Genomic DNA, 21,892 nt, shown 5'->3' with positions numbered 1-21,892 from the left:
GTTCGCTGAAACGGAGAACACGAGGAACACCTGCGCAACGTGTGCACTTCCAAATTAAAAACGGACACCGATTACATTTCCTGGTTCTCATCGTGGCAGCGTCTTGGCCTCCGTCCTTCATTGTTTACGACAACAAAATAGTAGAGGCCCGCCAATCAACGCGAGCCGATATTGGTCATCACGTATATCGGTATCAATGTGCGTGTCGGCCGAGGTGAAAACCTTTTGGGTGAATTTAGAAATGTTCTGTTTGTGTGGGTGTTTTTAAAATGATATTCTAATGAATTAATCTCCACTGAAGTTCATTGCTTCAGTGCAGTGATATCAACATGGACAATAAACTGTAAAACTGCCCTCATCCCAACGCACCGCTCTGCTTTAATGGACTCGTATTCAGATATCTGTATTAGCAGCTAGAAGACAACTATTATCAATAAACCAAGGCCATGTAACGACGACACTATCACAGTAGCACAGAGCTGTCACACGCCGCCATTAACGTTCAATCTCTCAGGACATTTTGTATTCTTTTTGTGTTATATTCTCTTATACATATTATGGGTTTTGGTGGGTTTATCTTCTCTATAAAAAAAAATAACTCCGTAGACATTTTGCATCTATTAACTACCTGATTCTTTTGTTTTTGTCAAACAAGGACTCGATCCAGTCACAGAGGAACAGTTCATTGTACACGAGAGCATCCGAGTCTCTCCTTCAAACTGCACACATCTGTACTGAGCCAGAAAGTCTCTGTGGGCACCAAAGTGTTTTCATTTCTTCTTAGACATTTGGGCTTCTGATGGACAATTCCAGCCTGGCAGAAGTTGGTTTCCTCGAACGGCCTTGAATCACAGTAAACTGACACTGCGCATAAAACGGCAACACCCAAACACGGCCTCCACCGATCTTTACGACCTCTACTTAGTGATACATTTCTTCCGCTGCACTTCCTGCCGAAGGACTGGATAGTGCAGCAGCTGGGGTCAAAGTGTACGTGTGCAACTTGTGTGTTTTATCAGTAGAAAGGATCACAAGGCCGTCTCCTGGACCGCGTGAGCCGTCGGTGGCTTTGAGGAGAGCGCGATCCTCGTGTCCGAGTCGTCCTCCTCCGTCTGAGCTCTGATGCTCTCCGTCTCTTTGTCTTCTGTGACCGTATCCTCTTTGCAGTACGCCACTCCATTGCTCTCTTTCTTGGCCATTTGATAAGGCTGCGTGCTGATTTCTTTCGGCTGGTTAACGGGGTAAAGACACTGTTGAAAGCACATGTCACGATAAACACAAGAGGAACATACCGGGTTAAGTATGAGGTTACCTTCTGAGCCAGAGGGGTGACACAGCAGAGCTTCTCTTTGTAGCGCTCGGGCAGAAAGAAGAGCAGCGTTCCCAGGACAGGGAAAACTGTCCCGGGGGTCAGATCCTTCTCCTTCATGGGTCCTAAAAGACCAAGACACATGAACAGGACAGCAGATTTACAGCACAGTGAGAGTTACGGAGAAATAAGAGAAGAAAAGACAGGTTCTACCCACAGACTGGATATAAAACCACAGTCTGTTAATAAAAATGTTCGTAGCTTCAGGTCTGAAAAATAGTTCCGATCCAGAAGTGTCTTCAGCTGCAATACCAGCGAGTGCCACTAGAGGTCGGCTCCAAAAAGCCTCCGGCTCCATAGACTCCCATTCAACTTCTCTCATCAAATCCAAAGTGAATAAAATGTGTCCATCAGTTATCTCGGTGTTGTTAGCTAAAGTCACTCCTTCTTATTAGTTTTCTGGAGGTCCATCTGAAAATAATCCCTCATTCATTAGAAAAGAAGATTCAAAAAGACCTGTTTTTGGGGGCGTGTCTGTTTGATTGACAGGCCTGTGGTGCAGTCAGGTTACAGCCATCGGTGGGCGGGACGTAGTATCGTCAGGTTTACAATCAGATTAGTCAGATCCACTGATGGGAAAGTCACAGTTGTTTGGACAAATTAAGTGTTGACCTGATGATGCCACCAAATGTAAAGTAGGATCAAAGTTATTGTAACTGAAAGTCACAGCACTGCATCCAGTGATCGCCAAGATCATTTAATGACGACCTATAAAAGTCAAACTGGTGGTGTTTGATGAAAAGTCCAGAGGATCGCCAAGATCCGCAGGAATCACCCTCTGGGGACCACGAATGACAGGAACACTTCCTTTTAATCAATCCAATTGTCAGAAAATGTTTCAGTTTGAACTAAACCGGTGAGCCGACAGCCAGGCTGCTGGACGCCTGCAGATTTCACGTCGCATGACCAGCAGACCTGACGTCATCTCTTTTACAGCACTTCGTGCGCTACCTCGAGTCAAAGTGAATGTTCCTCCCAAAGACAGTGTGACTAAATCAAACTGTTCCACAGACACCAGGGTTCAAGGTTTACCTGTCAACAGACTGACGAGCAGTCCAACCACCACCACAGTGGCCGAGTTGTGAGCGCTGTACCACATGTAGGACAACGAGTAGAGGGCCTCCAGTCCTGTCGGCCTGAGGAAAGAGAGAGGAACGAAAAAATGGAAGTCACAGAATGACTGGTCTAAAAGAGCACCCAACACCGGTCGTGTACTGTGGATGCTTCCGACATCATATCTGAGGTGACGACATACAGGAGAAAACAAACCTGTTCCTCTGTTGTCATTCTCGGTTGTTTTCAGACAAAACATTTCAAAGGACTTTCTTGAGAGGAACTACCCACTAGAAGTAAAGAAGTTCGAAGGCCTTTCGCAGTTTGCATTCGCAACGCCAATAGAAGCTGTGAAATAACGTTGTAAACAGAGTGACTCTTGATATTTCTCTTCGTCGAATCGAAGTCATGCTGGATTTCGTCCGACGCGTACAGACTCCATCAAGCCGACACTTCGTTTTCGGTCCATTTCTCAGTATTTTTAGCCAGAAAATGGTTCCTCTGCTTTTTTTTAAAACGCTTCATTCGCATCTGTAATTTTACCCAGTTTCCACTGTGTTTTAAACATGGCGGCTGCCTGAGCTCCTGTGTTTAATCACTTCACACTTACGTGATCATAGTTCCTATTTAATGAGGAAAGTACCTGCTCAGAGGTAGAAGTGAAAGAACAGGGTTCCTCCTCTAAGTCAAACGTCAAAATCTGACAAAGTTGAAATCTCATGATTATAACGAACAGAAAAACATGTTGACGTTGTGCTGAGCGGACAAGAACCAGAAACACTTCTGTTAAAAACAGGCTGACACATGCCCCTTCGGTGGCACCGATATTTACATTTAAAAAAATAAATAAATGTCTAAATACTGGCTGCAGAGAAAATGTATTTATCTCAAAATAATGATAATTAGCTCACAAACTAATAAACTACATGTACAGTTTCTGTCAGTGAGCACTAATGCTACCAAACGCACACACTGACAACAACTAGCTAACTAACATTAGAGACACACACGTGGAAAATATTACATTATTATAAACGGAAATAAAATTGAAACATGCAAACAAAATTCTCTGAGATTTCATGATTTGGCCCAAAAATGATCAAATTCCTCACACGGACAGCATCAGATAATTTGGCTGTTTATCGAGTGTTCAATGGCCTCACGCATGTTTGAAAAGTGAACTCTTGTGATGTCATTTCCTACCTGGGCTTGGCTGTGGTGTTGCCGACCAGCGAGTTCATGACGGTGGACGTCATGTTATCGAACAGCGGCAGAGCGGTGGCGTTGAGGGGGGGGACAGACATTCGCATCAAAAAGCTACCGATGCCGATCCAGAAGGCCATCGCAAGGCCCACAACTAACCCGACCACTGCACCCTGAGAGGAGACAGAGAGACAGACAGAGAGGGAAAGAGACAGAGAGACAGGGACACAGTGAGAGTGAGAGAGAGACAGTGAGACAGAGAGGTGGAGCAGTAAATAATATGTAAAATATCTCAATAACCAAAGAAGGCGTTTAAAAACAAAGAATAATTGCTGAAGTGGACCAGGACTCACGGTGGGGTTGGCCCAGGGGAAGAACATTCCCAGGCAGAAGAGTCCCAGCAGGGGACCACCCACCATCCCAAAGATACTGAAGGCTGCCTGAGGACACAGCAGAGACAGTGAGGGACTCTTTGAGATGCTGATGTTGTACAGCTGCACAATAACCAAACACTACGGACGTTTTCTTCAAAGAAAAACCATCTGGTACAAATATGTCTGTTGGGCAAGAATTGTGCAACAACAGCTGTTGCTGTTGTTAATGAGTTGGTTATGTTAGAAGTTGTTGTTAACGAATGTTCGTATGAATAGTTAAGTTACCTGCAGCACAGATCCCATAATGGAGGCGATGTAGGCCATGGCCAGACACACCAGACCGTAGACCAAAGCTGTGGAGCACACAAGAAAAAAACACAAAGAGGTCACACCTGCTGCTTTACAGCAAATAACTGATGAGGAGCAGAAAAACATGCAAACTACAGATCAGTTACATCTGGAAGAGAATACACACTCCATCAGTGAAACGTTTTCTGCGACTATTTATTAAAACTTTAAATGTGGTCATGTTATGATTTAAAGGCAGATTTGAGGAAAAAGTCAGCTGTTCCTTATTGTTTACAACCACATTAAAATCCCAGATTCACCTTAACTTTGTAGTTAGAAACCTTAACACTCAAACAGAACTACAGGAAAAGCCAGAGTTAAACCTCTTGTCTTACCGAGTCCTTTGGACAGCAGTGTGGCCTTGGCTTCGGTCATATTTGGAAAATGAGGTTTAATCAGGTCCTCCATAGTTACTGTTGCTAAGGAGTTGAACGCTGATGAGATGGTGCTGAAGGGAGGAAAAGAAAAGGAAGTGAGTGAAGAGCGGATTTTTAACCACATGACGAGGTTGTGACGTCCCAGTAGAAGTTCGACAGCTACCTGGAAACCTTTTAGAAACTACTTAAACAATGCTACAATCCAACCAGACCCCACACACACATATTTTATTTACTCATTTATCTACTTTTTCTATTTAATTTTATTTTTTATTTAGGGGTTTTACATTTTTTATTTTTGGGGTTCTTGTCTTTGTTTGAAATTTTTTTTACACCACATCTCTTCAGAGTTACTTGTTTGTTATATTTGTAATTTCTGTGGCAGTTTGTCACAGTCACACAACCTCCAAGCGACAGTTAAATGTAATAGATTGTATGTCCCAACTTTCTGTGGGAAGTCCTGTTCTCCTTTTCTGTGTAAAGTATTTGCAAAAGCAATAAAAAAGATTTGAGAAAGAAGTTCGACAGCTGTAGTTAAACCATCTGTAAACAGGGCTGAGCAATACAGACAAAATGTAATATCACAAAATTTGTCTTTTAACCAAATACCTCAATGTTGATATCGCAGGGTACTTTTACAAAAGATTTAGACAATGGGATTTTGGATAAATAATCATGAGTAATGTAGATGACTGAGTGGGAAAAGGCAAATAATAGAACAGCAAGAAGAGTGTGACCAGTTCAGAAAATGAACTCATGTTACTGTAATGCAGCCTTTAAAACCAAGAAAAGTTAATGATTATCACAGTCTTAGACACTATTTCGTCTCATATATGATATGGTAACGTTTGATATAACGCCCAAACCCTCGCTGTAAACATCCATCTTGTCGTTGCCAGAGAGAAACCCAACATGTGGATCATCCTTTCCGTCTGGGCTCATTTACCTGAGTGCTCCACTGAAGAGACAGGCTACAAAGAGGCCTGCCAGCCCGGGCAGATCCTTGAACACATCCATGACAAAGTACAGCACCATCTGCACACAGAAACTAAACATTAGGATGAACACAAACTAGTTTATTGATGCTTCAGAGATGGGGACAGACGAGCGCTCACCTGGTCATTGGTTTTGACGAAGCCCTTGTCCAGAGGGCTTTCCTCTCCGTAGTGAGCGAACATGACCAGACCCATCATACAACCCAGACACAGGACGACCTGCTGGCACGGGAACACGATGTAGCACGACCTGGAGGAGCATGATGGGAGGCGTGTTTCTGACCTTTTCTAGGATCCTGTCATTTCTAAGAGAAGGAGTTATCCAAGCATGACACTCACATGACAGCTTCTTTCTCAGTGCGGGAGCTGAGGTATCTCTGGACCTGAGCCTGGTTGACACCGTACAGCGCCAACATCAGAAAGACTCCCCCCACACCCAGCGTCCAGAAGGTGTGGCGCTCCAGCGGGTCGGGGTTCAGGCTGCACGGCAGGGAGGGAATCGAATATAATCAGCGGAAGGGCCGATTCAGGAAAAGTAAATATATAAAAGGAGATTGGAAACAATCGCTCTTCAAATATAATAACTCCTCACTCTAGTCCAGCAACGCGGCTGCCATTGACTGCCTTCTTCCAGACCTCTGCGATACCTCCTGCCTGACTGGCCCCCACCACGATGACTGCCAGCTGGCCCGCAAACATCACCACCGTCTGGAAGACATCGGTCCACATCACCGCCTTCAGGCCCCCCTGGGAGACGGGATTTAAAGTCCATAACTACCGTTATTCCAAAGTATCCAGGAAGAAGTGCAATAAATGAAATGAGTGATGTTGTTTTTCTTCCAATAAAAACTGACGGTGGGAAAAAACAAAAAATCTGAGAAAGAAGAATTTAATTAAAAGAATTTCAGATCATCTACAGGGGGATGTTTTGGGAAAGGTATTTTTCTGGATTGTAATCACCAGTTGTTATCTAGCAAATGTCCTTCAAAACAGTTTTGGTTTCTTTTTGAAAATATATAAATACAAACCCATCACTCATTATTTTATTATTGTTGTTGTTTAACAAATATTTCCTGTCACAATCATCATTTATTAAATTATCATCTCTTTGAAGAGTTTAGTCAAGTTCATTATTACACAGGTAAGCCCAAAATCATTCATGCCCGTGTCAAATGTTTATGTCTACTGAATTTGACCAATACTTTACTTCTGGCTGGAAATGGCAGAACCAAGTGAAACAGGATGTTAAGACATTGTGCGAGAGATAGAAATGAAAACATGAACTATTTTTGTGTTTTTGTTTACATTTCTATGAAAAAATATCATGCCCATAATGTAAAGCAGCTGCACTTGCGCAACCAGGGGTCCTCACTGGTTGGTTTTAGCCATGACTTGAGATGGACTCATCATGGACAAGAAAACTACTGAATGACCTGTTCTCAATTTATAATTGATGAGAACACTGAGAATTTTGGACATTGCCATTTTAGTAAAAAGTGAATAAAAAAAACCCCCATGGAAATAGCTAGGATTTATTAGAAACATCTCTGGAAAAATGTCTTCCAACGTTTTGTGACTTATTTAAAGTCGTTTACAGATGATGAAACCTACTGGTCAAATCAAAATTCAGTAGATGTGAAAATTTGACATAATTTTGGGCTTAACTGTTTAGATCACAGAGGAAACGTCACACAGAGCTTCACAAGAATAAACTTGTAAAGAAACAGAAAATAACAAAACAGTGAAAAAGAAACAATACAGTTTACGCAACAAAAGCACACAAAAATGTCCAATAACCGGTCAACAGAAAGCGCAGATCAAACATCGATAGTCGGAGCCACATCTTTAAGGGCACGAACACATCTTGCTTTCTGTAGAGAAAGAGACAACAGGTAAACCCTGGCCACCTGCTGGTGATTAGGGATGGGCACGGTTAGGGTTTTATTAATACCCAAACACTTATTGATACTATTTATCGACAGTCTTATCAATACTTCTTTCCATAATTTGGTGAAAAAAAACCCCCCCCCAAAAAACAACTAACTAACAGGTTTTGATGTAACAAGACTCAACTATTATTTTATCATTACTGTTCTGGCTGAAATAAGTGAAATTGCTTCTTGAGTTTCCCGTATATACAGTTATGGAGGAGCAGGGATGGATAATGTTATGTTAATGATACTGTTGCTTTTACTTGTACTGCTATTGATCCAATATTCTATATCGAATGATATAACGGCCAACACGGCCACCAGACCTGATCGCTGCCATTCAAGTCAATGCTTCATATCCGAATAATGAATTGCGATACGCATATCTACCAGTGATGGAGCAGGCCACAAATGGACACGTGTGCAAGAAGGGCTCTGTATGTGAGGACAAGAACCTTCAGCTGAATCCTAAACTTAATGGGAAGCCAATGTAAAGAAGGTAAAACTGTGCTTCTGGATTTTGTTATTTTGAAGACGATCCAGGGACCATTTGCTAGAGCAGATGAAAAGGGAATTACAGTATGATGATGATCATCTCCAACTCAGGTTGTGATACAACATATCTTGAGTTTGGAAATGTTTCTTGAATGAAAGAAACATGTATGGGTCATGAAATTTTATGTTGAGATCAGATTACAGCACCTGATCAATTAGGACACCAAGATTTCTTTAGTTAGACTGAACACAGTTGAAGAGACGTACCAGAGCAGTATACAGTGTGCACACCAACCCCATGGCCAGCACTGCACCCCACAGGTCAAAACCTGTCACTGCAAGAGAGCAGAGGACAACGTTACCAAAGACTGCAGACTATCCAACCATCCAGAAGAACACTGTTTTCCTGTAAACGCTTAACAGAGCAGGCTTTGCACAATATCATCCTTAACTAATAATCCTTTCAAATATCAAAAGTGAAGTCTGAACTCTGACATTGTGGTAAAACATGACACAAAGTAAGCTACCCATGTTTTTACCTGCATTAAGTGCCAGTGCTGGAGCATACAGGACGACTCCCATGTAAATGACCTGCAGAGGAGAAAACAACACTGCACAACTGGACTCACAAAAACAGAGGTGAGCTCAAAGGTCATGTTTTGGAGTCAGCTGACTTGCAGCTAGCCGTCACATTATACTTTGCGGGAATGCAAAACAAATCGAGGTAAATAAGGACACTGCTCCTGGTGACACTCCCACCTTTCAGGCTGAGCTGATGTTGGATTATGACGATGACCTGGGGTGGTTTAATAATACAAACGTCTGTACACATTTGTATTCATCGATCAATCAATCGATCACTGTCCGTTTCCAGGTCACAGTTAACTGTTAATTACCTCACTGAAGGTAACTGTTAATTACCTCACTGAAGAAAATAAAGATGCTGTTAACCTCGTAAAGGAAACCATAAAATAAACTTTAAGGGGGTCGTTGTGACATTCGCTGGGCCAAAGTTTCAGTCAGGCTGCAATATGACAGGCAATGAATACATTCATTGGTCGATTATTTCTTACACATTGACTGGTGTTTCACAATTATTCATGGAAGTACACAAACCCATGTTGTTGACTTCTATTTAAACAACTAGTCATGCCTTGAGTCAAAAGATTTTATGAAATAAATAAATAAATAAATGTAAGCATGAAGTTTTTAATAAGTATTTAGACAGAGATGGTCTTTCTTAATAGCGTTGCATCTCCGCAAATGGACAACTGGTAATAAATGAATTGGACATTACAGTTTCAAATGACTTAAGTATTTACTATGTAGTTGTGAAGGTGAAAATCTTATTATTGGCTTAGGAAATCCTCTACACCAAAATGTACACAAATTGTAAAGCAGAAGAAGATACCATCTGAAAGATGAAGGTCACAGTCCCACAAATGCGCACCGTCTTGTTAAAACGCAGTTCCAGATACTGTTGACAGGAGACAATGTAAAAGAAAACAAAAACAGAAAAATCAAAAGTGTGAGTACATATCATCTCAGAGACCTCCTTTAATTAATAGTCAGCGTGCTGGATGTTGATTCTCAGGGTCAGAACTGAGTTTAAGCTTCTGATAACTGAAGACAGATCTGTAAGTCTGAAATCATTCTTTGCTCAAAGGACATCACTGCAGTTGTAATCTGTCAAATGACTAATCAGCGTCCTTCAGGGTCAAAAGACGAGCAGTGAGGCCAACTACAGCTAAAGACCCGTTTTTTTTTATTGAGACGAGAACGTTTGCTTATCTCGGACGTTAACACTTAAAAGATAAGATAGAGAAGAATGTTCAGCTCTGAGATCATACATGAGAAGGATAAAGAGTGTAAAAAAGGAAAAATGCAGAGAGGAAAGAGGACGTTACAATTAAAAACGATATAAGAAAACACATTGACAGGTCATTAATCCGCTTGCGGTATACTCTTGTCAAAATACGAGGGCTTGTTGTGTGTTTTTGTGGTGAAACATATGAGACAGGAGGTGCAAAAAAAAAATCTATGCTGTTAACTGAAGTGAAACAAGTTACATTTGGACTTTCTTACTGGATTATGCATGTATTATACATCAATCAGGTATGTGTAATAATAAGGCGAATAAAAACAAGGGAAAGAAAGTTGTGCGTTAACTCTACTTGTGCGTACCTCGTAGGCGCTGGACAGCCGCAGCCTGTAGAAGACTGGTATGAAAACGTGAGCTGGGATCAGTAGACCCAAGAAGTAAGAGCAGCCCAGGAACCAGTACTGTGTCCCAAACGTGTACACCTCAGACGGAGCGCCCAGGATGGCCACAGCTGACTGGAAAGTGGCCAGCAGGGACAGAGACACGGGCAGGCAGCTCATGGAGCGGTCGGCCATCAGGAACTCCTGCGGCAGACAGAGTATTGGCATCACATATCATAACTGCAAACACTCAAAACATGGAGAGTGATATTATTCAAAACATCTGCATTTAAAGTCCGACACCAAACGTCTACCTGCGTTGTGCGCTGGCGCCCCCCTGAGAAGGCGTGGAAGAGGCCGATGCCGGCTGAGGCCACCAGCAGCAGGACGAATATGACGTAGTCCACCGGGGTGAAGTGCATCTGGACGATCTCCCCCATGGTGACACCAGATGACGGTGAATCAGGGAGAGGGAAGGCCTTCGGACACACAGCCTCGGGGGCTGATTACGATGTTGAAGAAAGCACTTCACCCATAGGGAGACTTACGGAGAGCTGGAGGAAGACAAACAAGAGAAAGTCAAGTTCATTTCTCTCACTACAACCTGGAGGACCTGGAGGAGGACCTGAAGGAGGACCTGGAGGAAGATCTGGAGAGGCAGCAGTATCGAGCCTGGGATTTTTTAAATGGTCAATTCTGTAACCAACAATGTAAAACCACAACAGTACTTCATGAATACAGAGTTTACTTTTTTGAACAAGTGATAAAATCTCTTTCAAGACCACAGCACAATACCACCAAGGTGGTACTTAGGGCTGTCACTTTTTTATTCAAAATTGAATTATTGCCTGAAATAAGTCGACAGATTTCTTGTAGTTAGCCTGAATTTTCAACAACAATAGAGAACAGCCTGTAAACACAAACAGGAATAAAGGGTCATAAAATTGTTATCGATATAAACTTGTCGTGAGGCTGAATTGCTTTAAAACAGAAAACTATCGTTAAAGCCTTGTTACAAAAAAGAAGCAGGAGCTGTAAGTTTCAATAATTTCTCCATTACTTTTAAACTTCTATTTTACCAATACTGACTGGTGTGCATGTCTAAATGCATTTTCCTCTTGTAAAATAAATAAAGAATGAGTGGGTCACGGTGTGTCCAAAACCTCATTATAAGCACAAAAAAAACACCTTGAAGGTGTCAGACTACGACCTCCATTAGAGATGGAAAAAAGAAAGGAGCGAGATGAGACCAGCTGTGAATATGGATTACAGACCTGCGGCACAAACAGCTAAAAACAATGTGAAGAAATATTAGTGAGTTGTTTTTTCTTTCATCTACAAAATGATGTCTAATCTAAAACAAGAATTTCACCCTGCTGTTTTGATAAAAATCCCTATTTTTAATTTCTGTTAAAGCAACAACGTAAGGTTTAATACATTACTAAATTAAATAACACTGTAGAGGAAAAACAGAAGGTTACCGGTTTAATTACGTTTCACACATGCAGATCCTGTCATCTGTATACGCTCAACACACTTTAACAGCCCACCTACTGTCAAGAGTCACAAAAAATTCACAAGTGGAATATCTCTAAACAAAACAGAATAATGAGCACCAAGAGTTAATTTGAATATGAGAGAACAAACTACAAAGAAAAACAGCAAAGGACATCGTGTACCTACCGAGATAATCTGCTGCTGCTGACACACACTGGCCTCAGACGTAAAGCTCACTGCACCTCCAAACACTGTGGAGACACAGGAGGAACTCTGAGAAATAATACCACACACACACACACTCTCTCTCTCTCTCACACACACACACACACACACACACACACACACACACTTTCTCTCTATCACACACACACACACACACACACACTCTCTCTCTCTCTCACACACACACACACACACACTTTCTCTCTATCTCACACACACACACACACACACACACAAGTCCGGAGAGAAAAATGACCCATCACAATATTGTTACTAGTGATTCAATACGCATGCAATCTTCTCTAAAACAGCACTTTGGGTTGAGTTTATTTCAACCAAACAAAACCTGAGACCTTTTTGTGTTTTCACAAAGGATACACAACCCTGGCCATTTGCACATTTCACTCTAGGGGATTTATTTTTGTCAACAATAAAGACAGTTTTTTTTCAGTCCATGCTGTGCTCTGCTGAAAACAAGTCTCATGTTCCCCTACACATTAAAACAGTGTCTTTCACAACTTGCGTTGTCATTGTGTTGTGCTGCAGTATCTCGCACTCCTTAATGACACGACGAGCCGCGGGGCAGCCGACTGCAGAGAGGTGAGGTTACCAGCACAGAGCAGGGGATGGAGAGGCGCTCTACCTCATGGTAGAGAGGGCCGTGTGTTGATCACAGAACAGAGGAGTCTCGGTGTACATGTAGAAATGCTCTTGTTAACCACTTTTGTTATAAGGCTGGATGATATGGACAAAATCAAATACCACAACATAATTAACGAAATACATTGACATCACAACAATATTGTAAGAATGAGTATTGGTGCCAGCACAAAATATTTTCACAGTGAGATGTTTAATGAATAAGCATCAGTAAGGTGGATATAATGAATAAATAAATAACTAATGATGGGACTTCTACAACATCTGGGTTAAAGTTCAGCAAATTTCATCGCTAAAAATCAGGAAATGATAATATGCCATTTTGCAATATTCCAACAGTGTTTCCTATGCAGAGGCTTTAGTTAGACGGCCCATCCAGGTAAATAAAATACAAATTCCAGACGGCCAATTGGAACCTCCCCAACGCACCATCAACACTACCACCATATGCCTAATCTCATTCTGTGGGAAACATTGTACAAACGTTAACATCCGAGATGATACGTAATCTCATATCCTGATATTAATGTCAGTACATTGCTTCACCCTCCCGTTATGCCGACTGTAATTGATACACCTGTAGTTAAAGATTAATGTGCTGGAACGTCAGGGCAGTCGAAGAAAATCTGCTCTCACACAACTTTCACATGGACAACTGTTGAGCCGTTTTCCAGAAAGGAACTTCAGCCATCTTCATGAGCAGGCAGCTGTAAATGGCAGTGAAGGGCAACTGCTTCAAATGACAAGAAGAGAAAGATCTGGGCAGCGTTACAGAGTTTGTTTTTTTTATAGCCGGAGCACTTGGTTGTTCCATTATGGCGACTTCTCCCGGTGAGAAAACGGTGTCTGTAGTAGCCCGAGGAAAACACAGCGGGGATTTACATGTGAGACGGAGTCTGAGATTAGGTTTGAATGTGTGCTGCACTGACAGGCCTGTCTGGGTCATTCTCACTGCTGCTTTGATCAAGCACTAGCCAGTGAGACATACGAGACCATTAAATCCCACTTTAATCATGACCGCTCATGATCTTTAATCTACAGGACTATGACAGGTTGGGAACGAAGCAACTGACAGTGTAACTGGTTTCCATTCAACAGCACATGTCACGCGGGTGCTTAACAGTTACGATGCAACTATTTAAACGATAAAGTCAGTGCACAGAAAGTTTTGCTCTTCGATGGCAAGTTCGTTCATTTTAAACAGCCAAAGCTGTAAGATCCTTTGCAGATATACTGCAGTTCAAGCCATGATAAGAAAAGATTAAAGGATCTATCTCACACCCGGCACGAAGCGGCACCCAGGTGCAACGCAAGCGTCTCTGCTAGTTTCAAACTGATGCAGCAGCGCTTAAAACAACTCAACATGTTGCCAGTGTTCAGTGTTTAGTAGCGTGTATAGTGAGCACCTTGGTGTGCTGCTTCCTAGAAGCCTTTGCGCCTGTTGAATTACAGGACAGGAGCTGGCAGCTTTTTGTTGCACTACTGGGCAGAGATAAAACAGCCTCGTGTTGCTTTGTCATCTTAACAGCTGAATGCTTTAAAAACCAACAAGTTCCAAAGGCATTGAATTAAAATATATTCAGCATTAAACAAGAGGGCCAATAACTTCATGGGTTGGGATAAAAAAAAAGAAAAACAACAACAACAACAACATAGAAATCAGAAAAATAGAGCCACTTAAAATGCCAAACTGACTTGTGTCTGTGCTCTTAAGATGTGGGAAACTTTACGTAACTACACCTTCAATGGGCAGAAAGCGGCAACCAACAACGACATCACCCGTTGTTTTGTGAACGGCCGTCAGGAAGCCTTGAGTTCTGATACTGGCCGGCGTCATTTTACTAGTTCGGAGCGGTTTGGAGCAGGAAGTGACCATATTTGGACAAGCTGGGGGAGGAGCCAGCGGTGGATCTGATTGGAAACCTGACGATACTATGTCCCGCCCACCAATAGCGGTAACCTGACTGCACCACAAGAGTGTCAATCAAACAGACACGCCCCCAGAATCACAGCTTTTGGAAGTTTATGTTCTAATTATTGATTACTAAATCTACATCATGACATCTGAAAATAATCCGTGCAGTAAAAATTTATATTTAGTATGAGTGACAATTGAAAAATATAATATACTATAAGTGAAAATATAAAAATCCAGCAAGTTCTCAACTCAACTGGTTATGTCTGACGGAGCCCATCTGATTGGGTGACTGCTCCTTCCCAGGCTGGTTTGGGCTGTTTTGAAATGTTTTTGTTTTTTAATCTATCAAAAACTTTCACCCTTTAAAACATTGCCAGGAATCCCAGCATGCAAAGCTGGCAGATTGATGTGAAAGGAATGTTTCATTTCATGAAATGTGAATCACTATCTCTCGTAAGAATGTACCATCTTTCACACAGTCGGGCCTCGGAGCGACTGAACTGACCTTTACAACACGCACATGGTGCAGATTTACTACATGTACTAAGCCTCCAGTCTCCAAAAGAACAGATTAGCTGTTGGATTTTCCTGTTCCAAACTATTGTTATTATGATCGACCTTTGAAAATTCAAACCTCTAGTTTGTCCTCATAGATGCTGCAGATATATTGTATTTAAAGAAGTGCGGCTTGAATCCATCTGGTATAATGCTGCGTGGGCCTTGGAGCATTCCGTGTTGCCTGTAACAGGATACTTAAAAGCAACCCTACGAGCTACTCCAATCTGAATAGTGTACAGTATGCTGTAATAGGCCATACTTATGCTTGTTCTGTACAAAGGAACATGGCTTGCAGCAAGCTATCTGCCTTCTGCACCACTTGGTTGAGGCCTATTTTACTGGAGCTGCTTTTCCACTACGCAAGTGAACAAAACAGGCCAACTCTTTCACAGAGTGTGCAGAGGGCGCCCCGGGTGGTCGAAGGGTAAACCGGGTGTCTGTTCCCACTTCAAATCTGACTAATTGTTGCACGTCACATCCCTCTCTACTCACTCATGTGGATCACTATAATCTGTCCTTTTTCTCCCGTCACAAAAAAAGACAACTCATTCAAGTCCACAGGTATTAGTGTGCATACCAAGTCAACATTAAAATACTAGGACATGTGGATCAAAATGCCGTTTCTCCTTAACTCCGATGTATACAAGTACTAAAATGACAACAAACACACACACACAAAAGTTAATACTATTTGTATGTCTGGGGAACCTCCCATGATGCACTGGGCTTCTTTCCTCTCACTCGTTCACTCTCTAACTCATTTCTCACCATCACATCTCATTAACTTCATGTTTTTCTCTCCCATAGTTTCTTCTTATTATCTGTTGTCTCCATTCAGTTCCTTCGCTCGTATAGTTTCTGTTCTTCCTTCTGCAGATGTCCCGTCATGGAGCTGCATGTCTCTGCTCTGTGATTGTCGACCCACCACCAGTTCATGTCTTGTATCTCCACACAGCAAATTCACGTCTTTGGAATAAACCCTCTGTCAGTTCAAATCAACTCCTTTAGCTTGTTACATGTGAGACCATCAAATTCACTCTCAACAGTGGAAGGAACTCTTTTCTTGGAGTTGATTTTTAACACTTTTCAGGAGTTGAACCTTGAACTCTTTGGTAGTTAAAACTCGACTCCCATGAAGAGTAAATTCTACTTTAACCTTGAGTTGTTTGAACGTGAACTCTTTCACAATGTTAACAGTCAACACTTAAAACGTGTGAATTGTTTGACATTCATGGAGTTAAAGTGTCATCACACTATAAAGGTTTCAGGTCAGACTGACGAGATAACAGCATATTCATCACTAATTTATATTGAACAATTATATTCAGTGTGATTATATTCAGTCTGCAACAATTAATGCTGCATAAAAACTTTAACTAATATGACAATGCAACTGTGATTGGTTTATATGTTACATTCCTCCCTTGTACACTTATGGTTTTGCATGATAGCCTCATTTTATTTATCATTATGTCTTCATTGAAATATTAATAAATCAGCATGTTTTAACAAAACTAAACATAATTTCTGCCCATCACTTAGATTTAATTTGGTTGCTTTATTCTCAAAAGTTACGAAGAAATAACTAAGGCATGCTGGGAAATGCTAATACAGCAACAAAGCTTTGCAGGTAACACGGAGTCCTGTTGAATGATGCTTCTCAACACTCAGAGAATCAACACCAGAATATTACCAGAGTCTCTGAACACAAGCTGGAGTCTAACTTAGAAAATAAACTCACAAAATCAAACTCTTTGTTGAACTCCAGGATATTTCACTCCAGAAATATGCTGTGCTGTCCTTTTCTCTCTCTGCTCTCCTCTCACCCCAACCGGTCGAGGCAGATGGCTCCGCCCACCTCTGAGCCCGGTTAACCGGTGGGCGGAGCCATCTGCCTTGACCGGTTGGGGTGAGAGGAGAGCAGAGAGAGAAAAGGATAGCATAGAGATACAAGACATGAACTGTTGGTGGGTTGACAATCACAGAGCAGAGACATGCAGGTCCATGACGGGACATCTGCAGAAGGAAGAACAGAAACTACACGAGCGAAGGAACTGAATGGAGACAACAGATAATAAGAAGAAATTATGGGAGAGAAAAACATGAAGTTAATGAGCTGTTATGGTGAGATACGAGTTATAGAGAGTGAAAGAGTGAGAGGAAAGAAGCTCTACACTCTAGACCATCAAAGTGCAAAGATCTTGGGGAAAACAGGCCATTCCTGGTCGACCTCCATTTAAGGGGTTAAAATTTGGTTTAAGCATTCAGGTTAGAGATATGTTTAGGTGAAGGTTGAGGTTAGGCACTTAGTTGTAATGGTTAGTGTAAGGTGTTAGGGAATGCACTGACATATTGTCATTGAATGTCCTCACAAAAGGACAAACATCACACTATGGAGGTCGGGTAGACCCCGGTTGCCTGGCAACAAAGGGACCATGATTGTACATTACAGGAGGAGGTCTGAGCTGAGCTGGCGGCACCCCTCCACCCCCGTCTCGTGGAGAAAAAAAAAAAAAAAAGCGGTGAGAGGAAAGATGAGCATGCAGCTGTATGTGGCCGACTCCTGAATGAGGCCTCTGCTTTATAATATGCTATCAAGGGAGTTCAAAGCAAGCCACACATTTCCATTCTCCCTGTCAGACAATCAGAGGCTAAACCCGGCACAAAGACTTCACTCAATGTACTTGGTGTGTGAGCATTCAAGCACAACATTAACAGAGATAAAAGGGACAAACCAGGTAAACACTACCAACGTCTCAATTGTCCTTGACGGCAAGATAGAGACATCCGTCTCATGTGCCTTTATATAATGAAAACAGCCGTTCCATTTGATTACAGGGTTTTACAAGGTCAGTTTTATTAAAAACCAATTCAACTTTTCCGTTTTATTTATACTTCTCTGGATATCTGTTCTTACCGAATAAGATTTCACTGAACAACCAAGCTAGCTGCTCTGAGATGGATAATTTAGGAACTACGGGGCGTAAATGATAATAATTTGAAATGATAATTTTAGCAACGGACACTTGTCGCCTCACAGCAAGAAGGGTCAGGATTCAAACCTTAATTAGGGCCATTGTGTTTGCAGGTTGTCTTTGTGACTGCGTGGGTCCTCTCCGGGTGCTTCGGCTTCCTTCCATAGCTCAAAAACATGTGTATTAGGTAAAGTGGTGATTTGGCCTGTGGTGTTAATGTGAGTGATTGTCTTGTCTTTCTGTGTTGACCCTATGACAGACTGGTGACCTGTTCAGAGTGTACAGAGGCTCAAGCTCTCTGCGACCCTGTACTGGTTAAAGCAGGTATGGATAGTGGATGAAACGTCAGGATGCAATCGTAATCAAACATATGTTACCATGCTGATGTTTAGAGGATGTACTAGTTAGTTCGATTAGTTCAGAGGGATTATGCTAACGTGCTAATTCACGCTCAACATTTTCTAAATTTGGTCCTAAACCAAAATATTGGACAAAGTAAAATGTTGACCTAATGATGGTGCCAGGTGAAAACACTGGGGATCATTAATGCCATTATAATTTATCCTAAAGGGGATCAACATATTTCCACAATGTTTCAAATCAATCCACCAAGGGGTTGTTCAGTTATTTCACTCAAAACTACAAATTTAAACCGAATGATGGTAAAACTCTACCTGCAGAGCATTCCCACCAGAGACTTCCAGCTTTGCCCAACGCTAACTTGAATGGGAATAAAAATAATCAGGCTGCATGAATCAAATTCTGAAAGTGAAGAGTCATTTCGTGCAAGTAGTGACACCTGTTATTTCAGTCATCCACTATTTATCCAATGTTTTTCTGCCGCAACAAAATCAACGGACGTTCCAAACAGCAGCTTTTATAAAAAAAACAACAAACTGTGTCCTCAGATAGCCACAACACACAGACGGCAGTGACCCCATGGAAACCACAAAGTACGTCAGTAACCAAAGCCGCATGCTTCCACACAGATACAGCTGCTCTACTGTCACCAAGGCTGGAATTTGTGCACATGTTCCAGCTCTGTTTGTGTCTGCGTGACTCTAATAATCTGTGTAATCATTAAACCTTTAGCTGGAATCCGGTCTGCTCTGTAAAACAACTACCATCAGCACAGACTGGGAGCCAAGAGGGAGAAAAACTGGAGGCATTGCAATTTGTTTTTATGAGGAACAAAGATAAAGGAAAGGAATATAAAACTATCCCTTCTGATTTATGTTGTTATCACTTCTAAAAGGGTTCTGTGAATTACAAAAAGTGCCGTTGCATTGTGACTGAAAATACAGAACAAAACGTGACCTGAACATTACGTTAGGTTTTCCTGATAATTGGTAACCAATACAATCCTCATAGTGACACTAAAAAAAAATAATCTGTAAACTGAGCAGGTTGATGTTTTACCTCACCCTAACAATGAATACTGGGACTTTACATTTCTATCTTTTTATGTTACTACATAAACTGACAAGCAGCCATCAAATGGCAGGAATATATTTCAGACATCATGCACAACGTGGCATTTCATTACAGTGATATAAAATTCCTTTAAAGGCCACTATTGCCGTGGAGCAGTCTTCATTGTACATTTAAAACATTACCTGCAACATGACCGGAGATAGTACGATCGAGGTCGGTACCATTTTATAATCGGTTTGGTTAAATCGCTCAAGGTGACCAAACTTCTGTCCAAAGGAATCAGAAAATAGCCTCAAGATATTATCATTACTTTCATAAAAGAAAAAGACCCCAAATAATTAATCGATTGTCAAAATAGTCGGTGATTAATATTCTATTGATCAGTTAATCGATTAATTTACTGACTGCATGAAACTTTATTTCATTGACATTAAAGCTGCTTGACTGTAGATAACGTTTGCAACAATGTTGGCTGGGAACTTAAACAGTTAAACCCTTATTAACCATTATTAAACACTTATTAACCATTATTAAACCCTTATTAAACATTATTAAACCCTTATTAACCATTATTAAACCCTTATTAACCATTATTAAACACATATTAACCATTATTAAACACTTATTAACCATTATTAAACACTTATTAACCATTATTAACCATTATTAAACCCTTATTAAACATTATTAAACCCTTATTAAACATTATTAAACACATATTAACCCTTATTAAACATTATTAAACCCTTATTAAACATTATTAAGTATTAACCCTTATTAAACATTAACCCTTATTAAACCTTATTAAACACGTATTAACCCTTATTAAACATTATTAACCCTTATTAAACACTTATTAACCCTTATTAAACACTTATTAACCCTTATTAAATATTGTTAAGGCATCTGCAGTCGAATTATGACAATTATATTATATATAACAGACGGAATTGGTTAACAGCCGATCAGCCCGGAGGGTTTTTTAAAGAGTCCTACAGATCGAGTGCAGCGACGGTTTGAAAAGGTAAATATTACACAGGAACTCTGCAAAAAAAAACCCAACAACATCAGGGCCAACCTTCACATAAGACACAAATAAACCCTTTTCACCACCATCACTAAGGTTTGGTGAGTTACATATTTGTTTTGGAAAGACAACGTAAACGTATCTGCTAACGACAGTCGCGCGCGCGGTCATTCATTTCCAGCGGCCGGTGCACGAGCGAGCACACCGGCCGACGGGACAGCTGTCGTCTTATATTAAGAGTCGAGCTGAATAAACTGGACTAGAAACAGCGACTAGAAACAGCACAAGCGCACCAACCTGTTTGATAGTGAACCACGCGCCCACATGGTCCTGTTGCTCAATCATCGTTACGTCCTCGGGCTGCCGCGTGCACCGACGTTAAACTAATCACCGAGCCAGCAGCAGCGTGTCCCGGTGCTCCTCTAGAAACCCACAGACTTCAGTACCGAGCTCACCTTTGACCACTTAGCCCAAACACCGGGGCTCCGCTTCATCCCCTCCGCTGGTCGGTTCCGGTCCGGACCGCCTTTTCTCCTTGACACAGAGACCGCGTGCTGCGTTCACGTGCTCCTTGTAAACTTAAAACGTTCAGACTCACCGCCCGCAAACAACCACAATTCAGCGTGTTACCTGTCACACAACGTTACCGCCACGACACGGTTTTAAGACGGGTTTTTTTTTTTTGGGGGGGGGGAAGAATATCTACTTGCACCCTTTTCCGTAGAGGTCATTGGAGGTTGCGGCTTTTGCTAAAACAACAGAAATATAAAAATAAGGACTTACATTTAAACACGCAGGTCACGACACGCAGCTTTCAGAGGCGGTGACTGCAGAGGCACTGACGCGAATCAGGACCGCTCACCTCACCTTTAACCTCGATGGTCTCGTGTTCAAAATCCTTATCGTAGTTGCGACCTGCCCGACGTCTGTGAAGGCAGCACGACACGTGCTTTGGCGGCCTGCAATATGTTTAATTAGTACATTGATTTGCGAGCACAAGTTTTCCATTAGGAAGGAACCCGAATGAACTGACAGAAGCTGCACAGCAGTCGTCATCACAGGAGCTCGGACCACGTCGAGGACAACGTCTCCTGAAAAAGGACCCGGTTCGTATCATCCAATCTAGGTTTTATACGATTTATCATGACGCCACGGACACCCTTGGGGGGGTGGGCGGGGCAAAACGCCACCGTAGTCATTAATTACCATGGCAATGACCGCTGATTGAATTTGGCAGATTTGGTATGTCTA

The 21,892-nt window shown here is 41.7% G+C and overlaps 1 protein-coding gene across 2 annotated transcripts; it reads right to left on the bottom strand.

Moving 5' to 3' along the window:
* Window positions 1-357: 357 nt before the first annotated feature.
* On the bottom strand, window positions 358-21,827 carry slc5a6a (solute carrier family 5 member 6a). 2 transcript variants are annotated; one of them, XM_069708585.1, is made up of 19 exons: window positions 21,509-21,827; window positions 21,348-21,390; window positions 12,031-12,095; window positions 10,662-10,901; window positions 10,330-10,551; window positions 9,557-9,622; window positions 8,685-8,736; window positions 8,413-8,480; window positions 6,312-6,466; window positions 6,059-6,199; window positions 5,840-5,969; window positions 5,671-5,759; window positions 4,683-4,795; window positions 4,285-4,352; window positions 3,979-4,065; window positions 3,626-3,798; window positions 2,402-2,505; window positions 1,313-1,434; window positions 358-1,229 (listed from the first exon to the last, which is right to left on the bottom strand). In XM_069708585.1, exons 4-19 carry the CDS (start codon window positions 10,785-10,787, stop codon window positions 1,029-1,031), a joined length of 1,917 nt encoding a protein of 638 aa, XP_069564686.1. In that variant the 5' UTR covers window positions 10,788-10,901; window positions 12,031-12,095; window positions 21,348-21,390; window positions 21,509-21,827; the 3' UTR covers window positions 358-1,028. The 2 variants fall into 2 exon arrangements, with proteins under 2 accessions (XP_069564686.1, XP_069564687.1); XM_069708586.1 differs by lacking the exons at window positions 12,031-12,095; window positions 21,348-21,390; window positions 21,509-21,827 and adding an exon at window positions 21,097-21,295.
* Between the last annotated feature and the right edge of the window lie 65 nt (window positions 21,828-21,892).

The sequence above is a fragment of the Brachyistius frenatus genome, unplaced genomic scaffold (genome assembly GCF_029030835.1).
Source record: "Brachyistius frenatus isolate BFR_SWC_R1_liver_20210118 unplaced genomic scaffold, ASM2903083v1 Contig_76, whole genome shotgun sequence".
In the NCBI taxonomy this organism is placed as follows: Eukaryota; Metazoa; Chordata; class Actinopteri; family Embiotocidae; genus Brachyistius; species Brachyistius frenatus.
The sequence above is the reverse complement of the archived record's forward strand: the minus strand, read 5'-3'. Positions and strand labels throughout refer to the sequence as shown.

Excerpts from the sequence above, each read along its gene's own strand:
- slc5a6a (XM_069708585.1), bottom strand. The coding sequence starts at position 10,787 with ATGGGGGAGATCGTCCAGATGCACTTCACCCCGGTGGACTACGTCATA. Across the intron at positions 5,760-5,839 it reads TCGTCAAAACCAATGACCAG|ATGGTGCTGTACTTTGTCAT; the intron begins GTGAGCGCTCGT and ends TTCTGTGTGCAG. Across the intron at positions 1,435-2,401 it reads GCTCGTCAGTCTGTTGACAG|GACCCATGAAGGAGAAGGAT; the intron begins GTAAACCTTGAA and ends TTGGTCTTTTAG.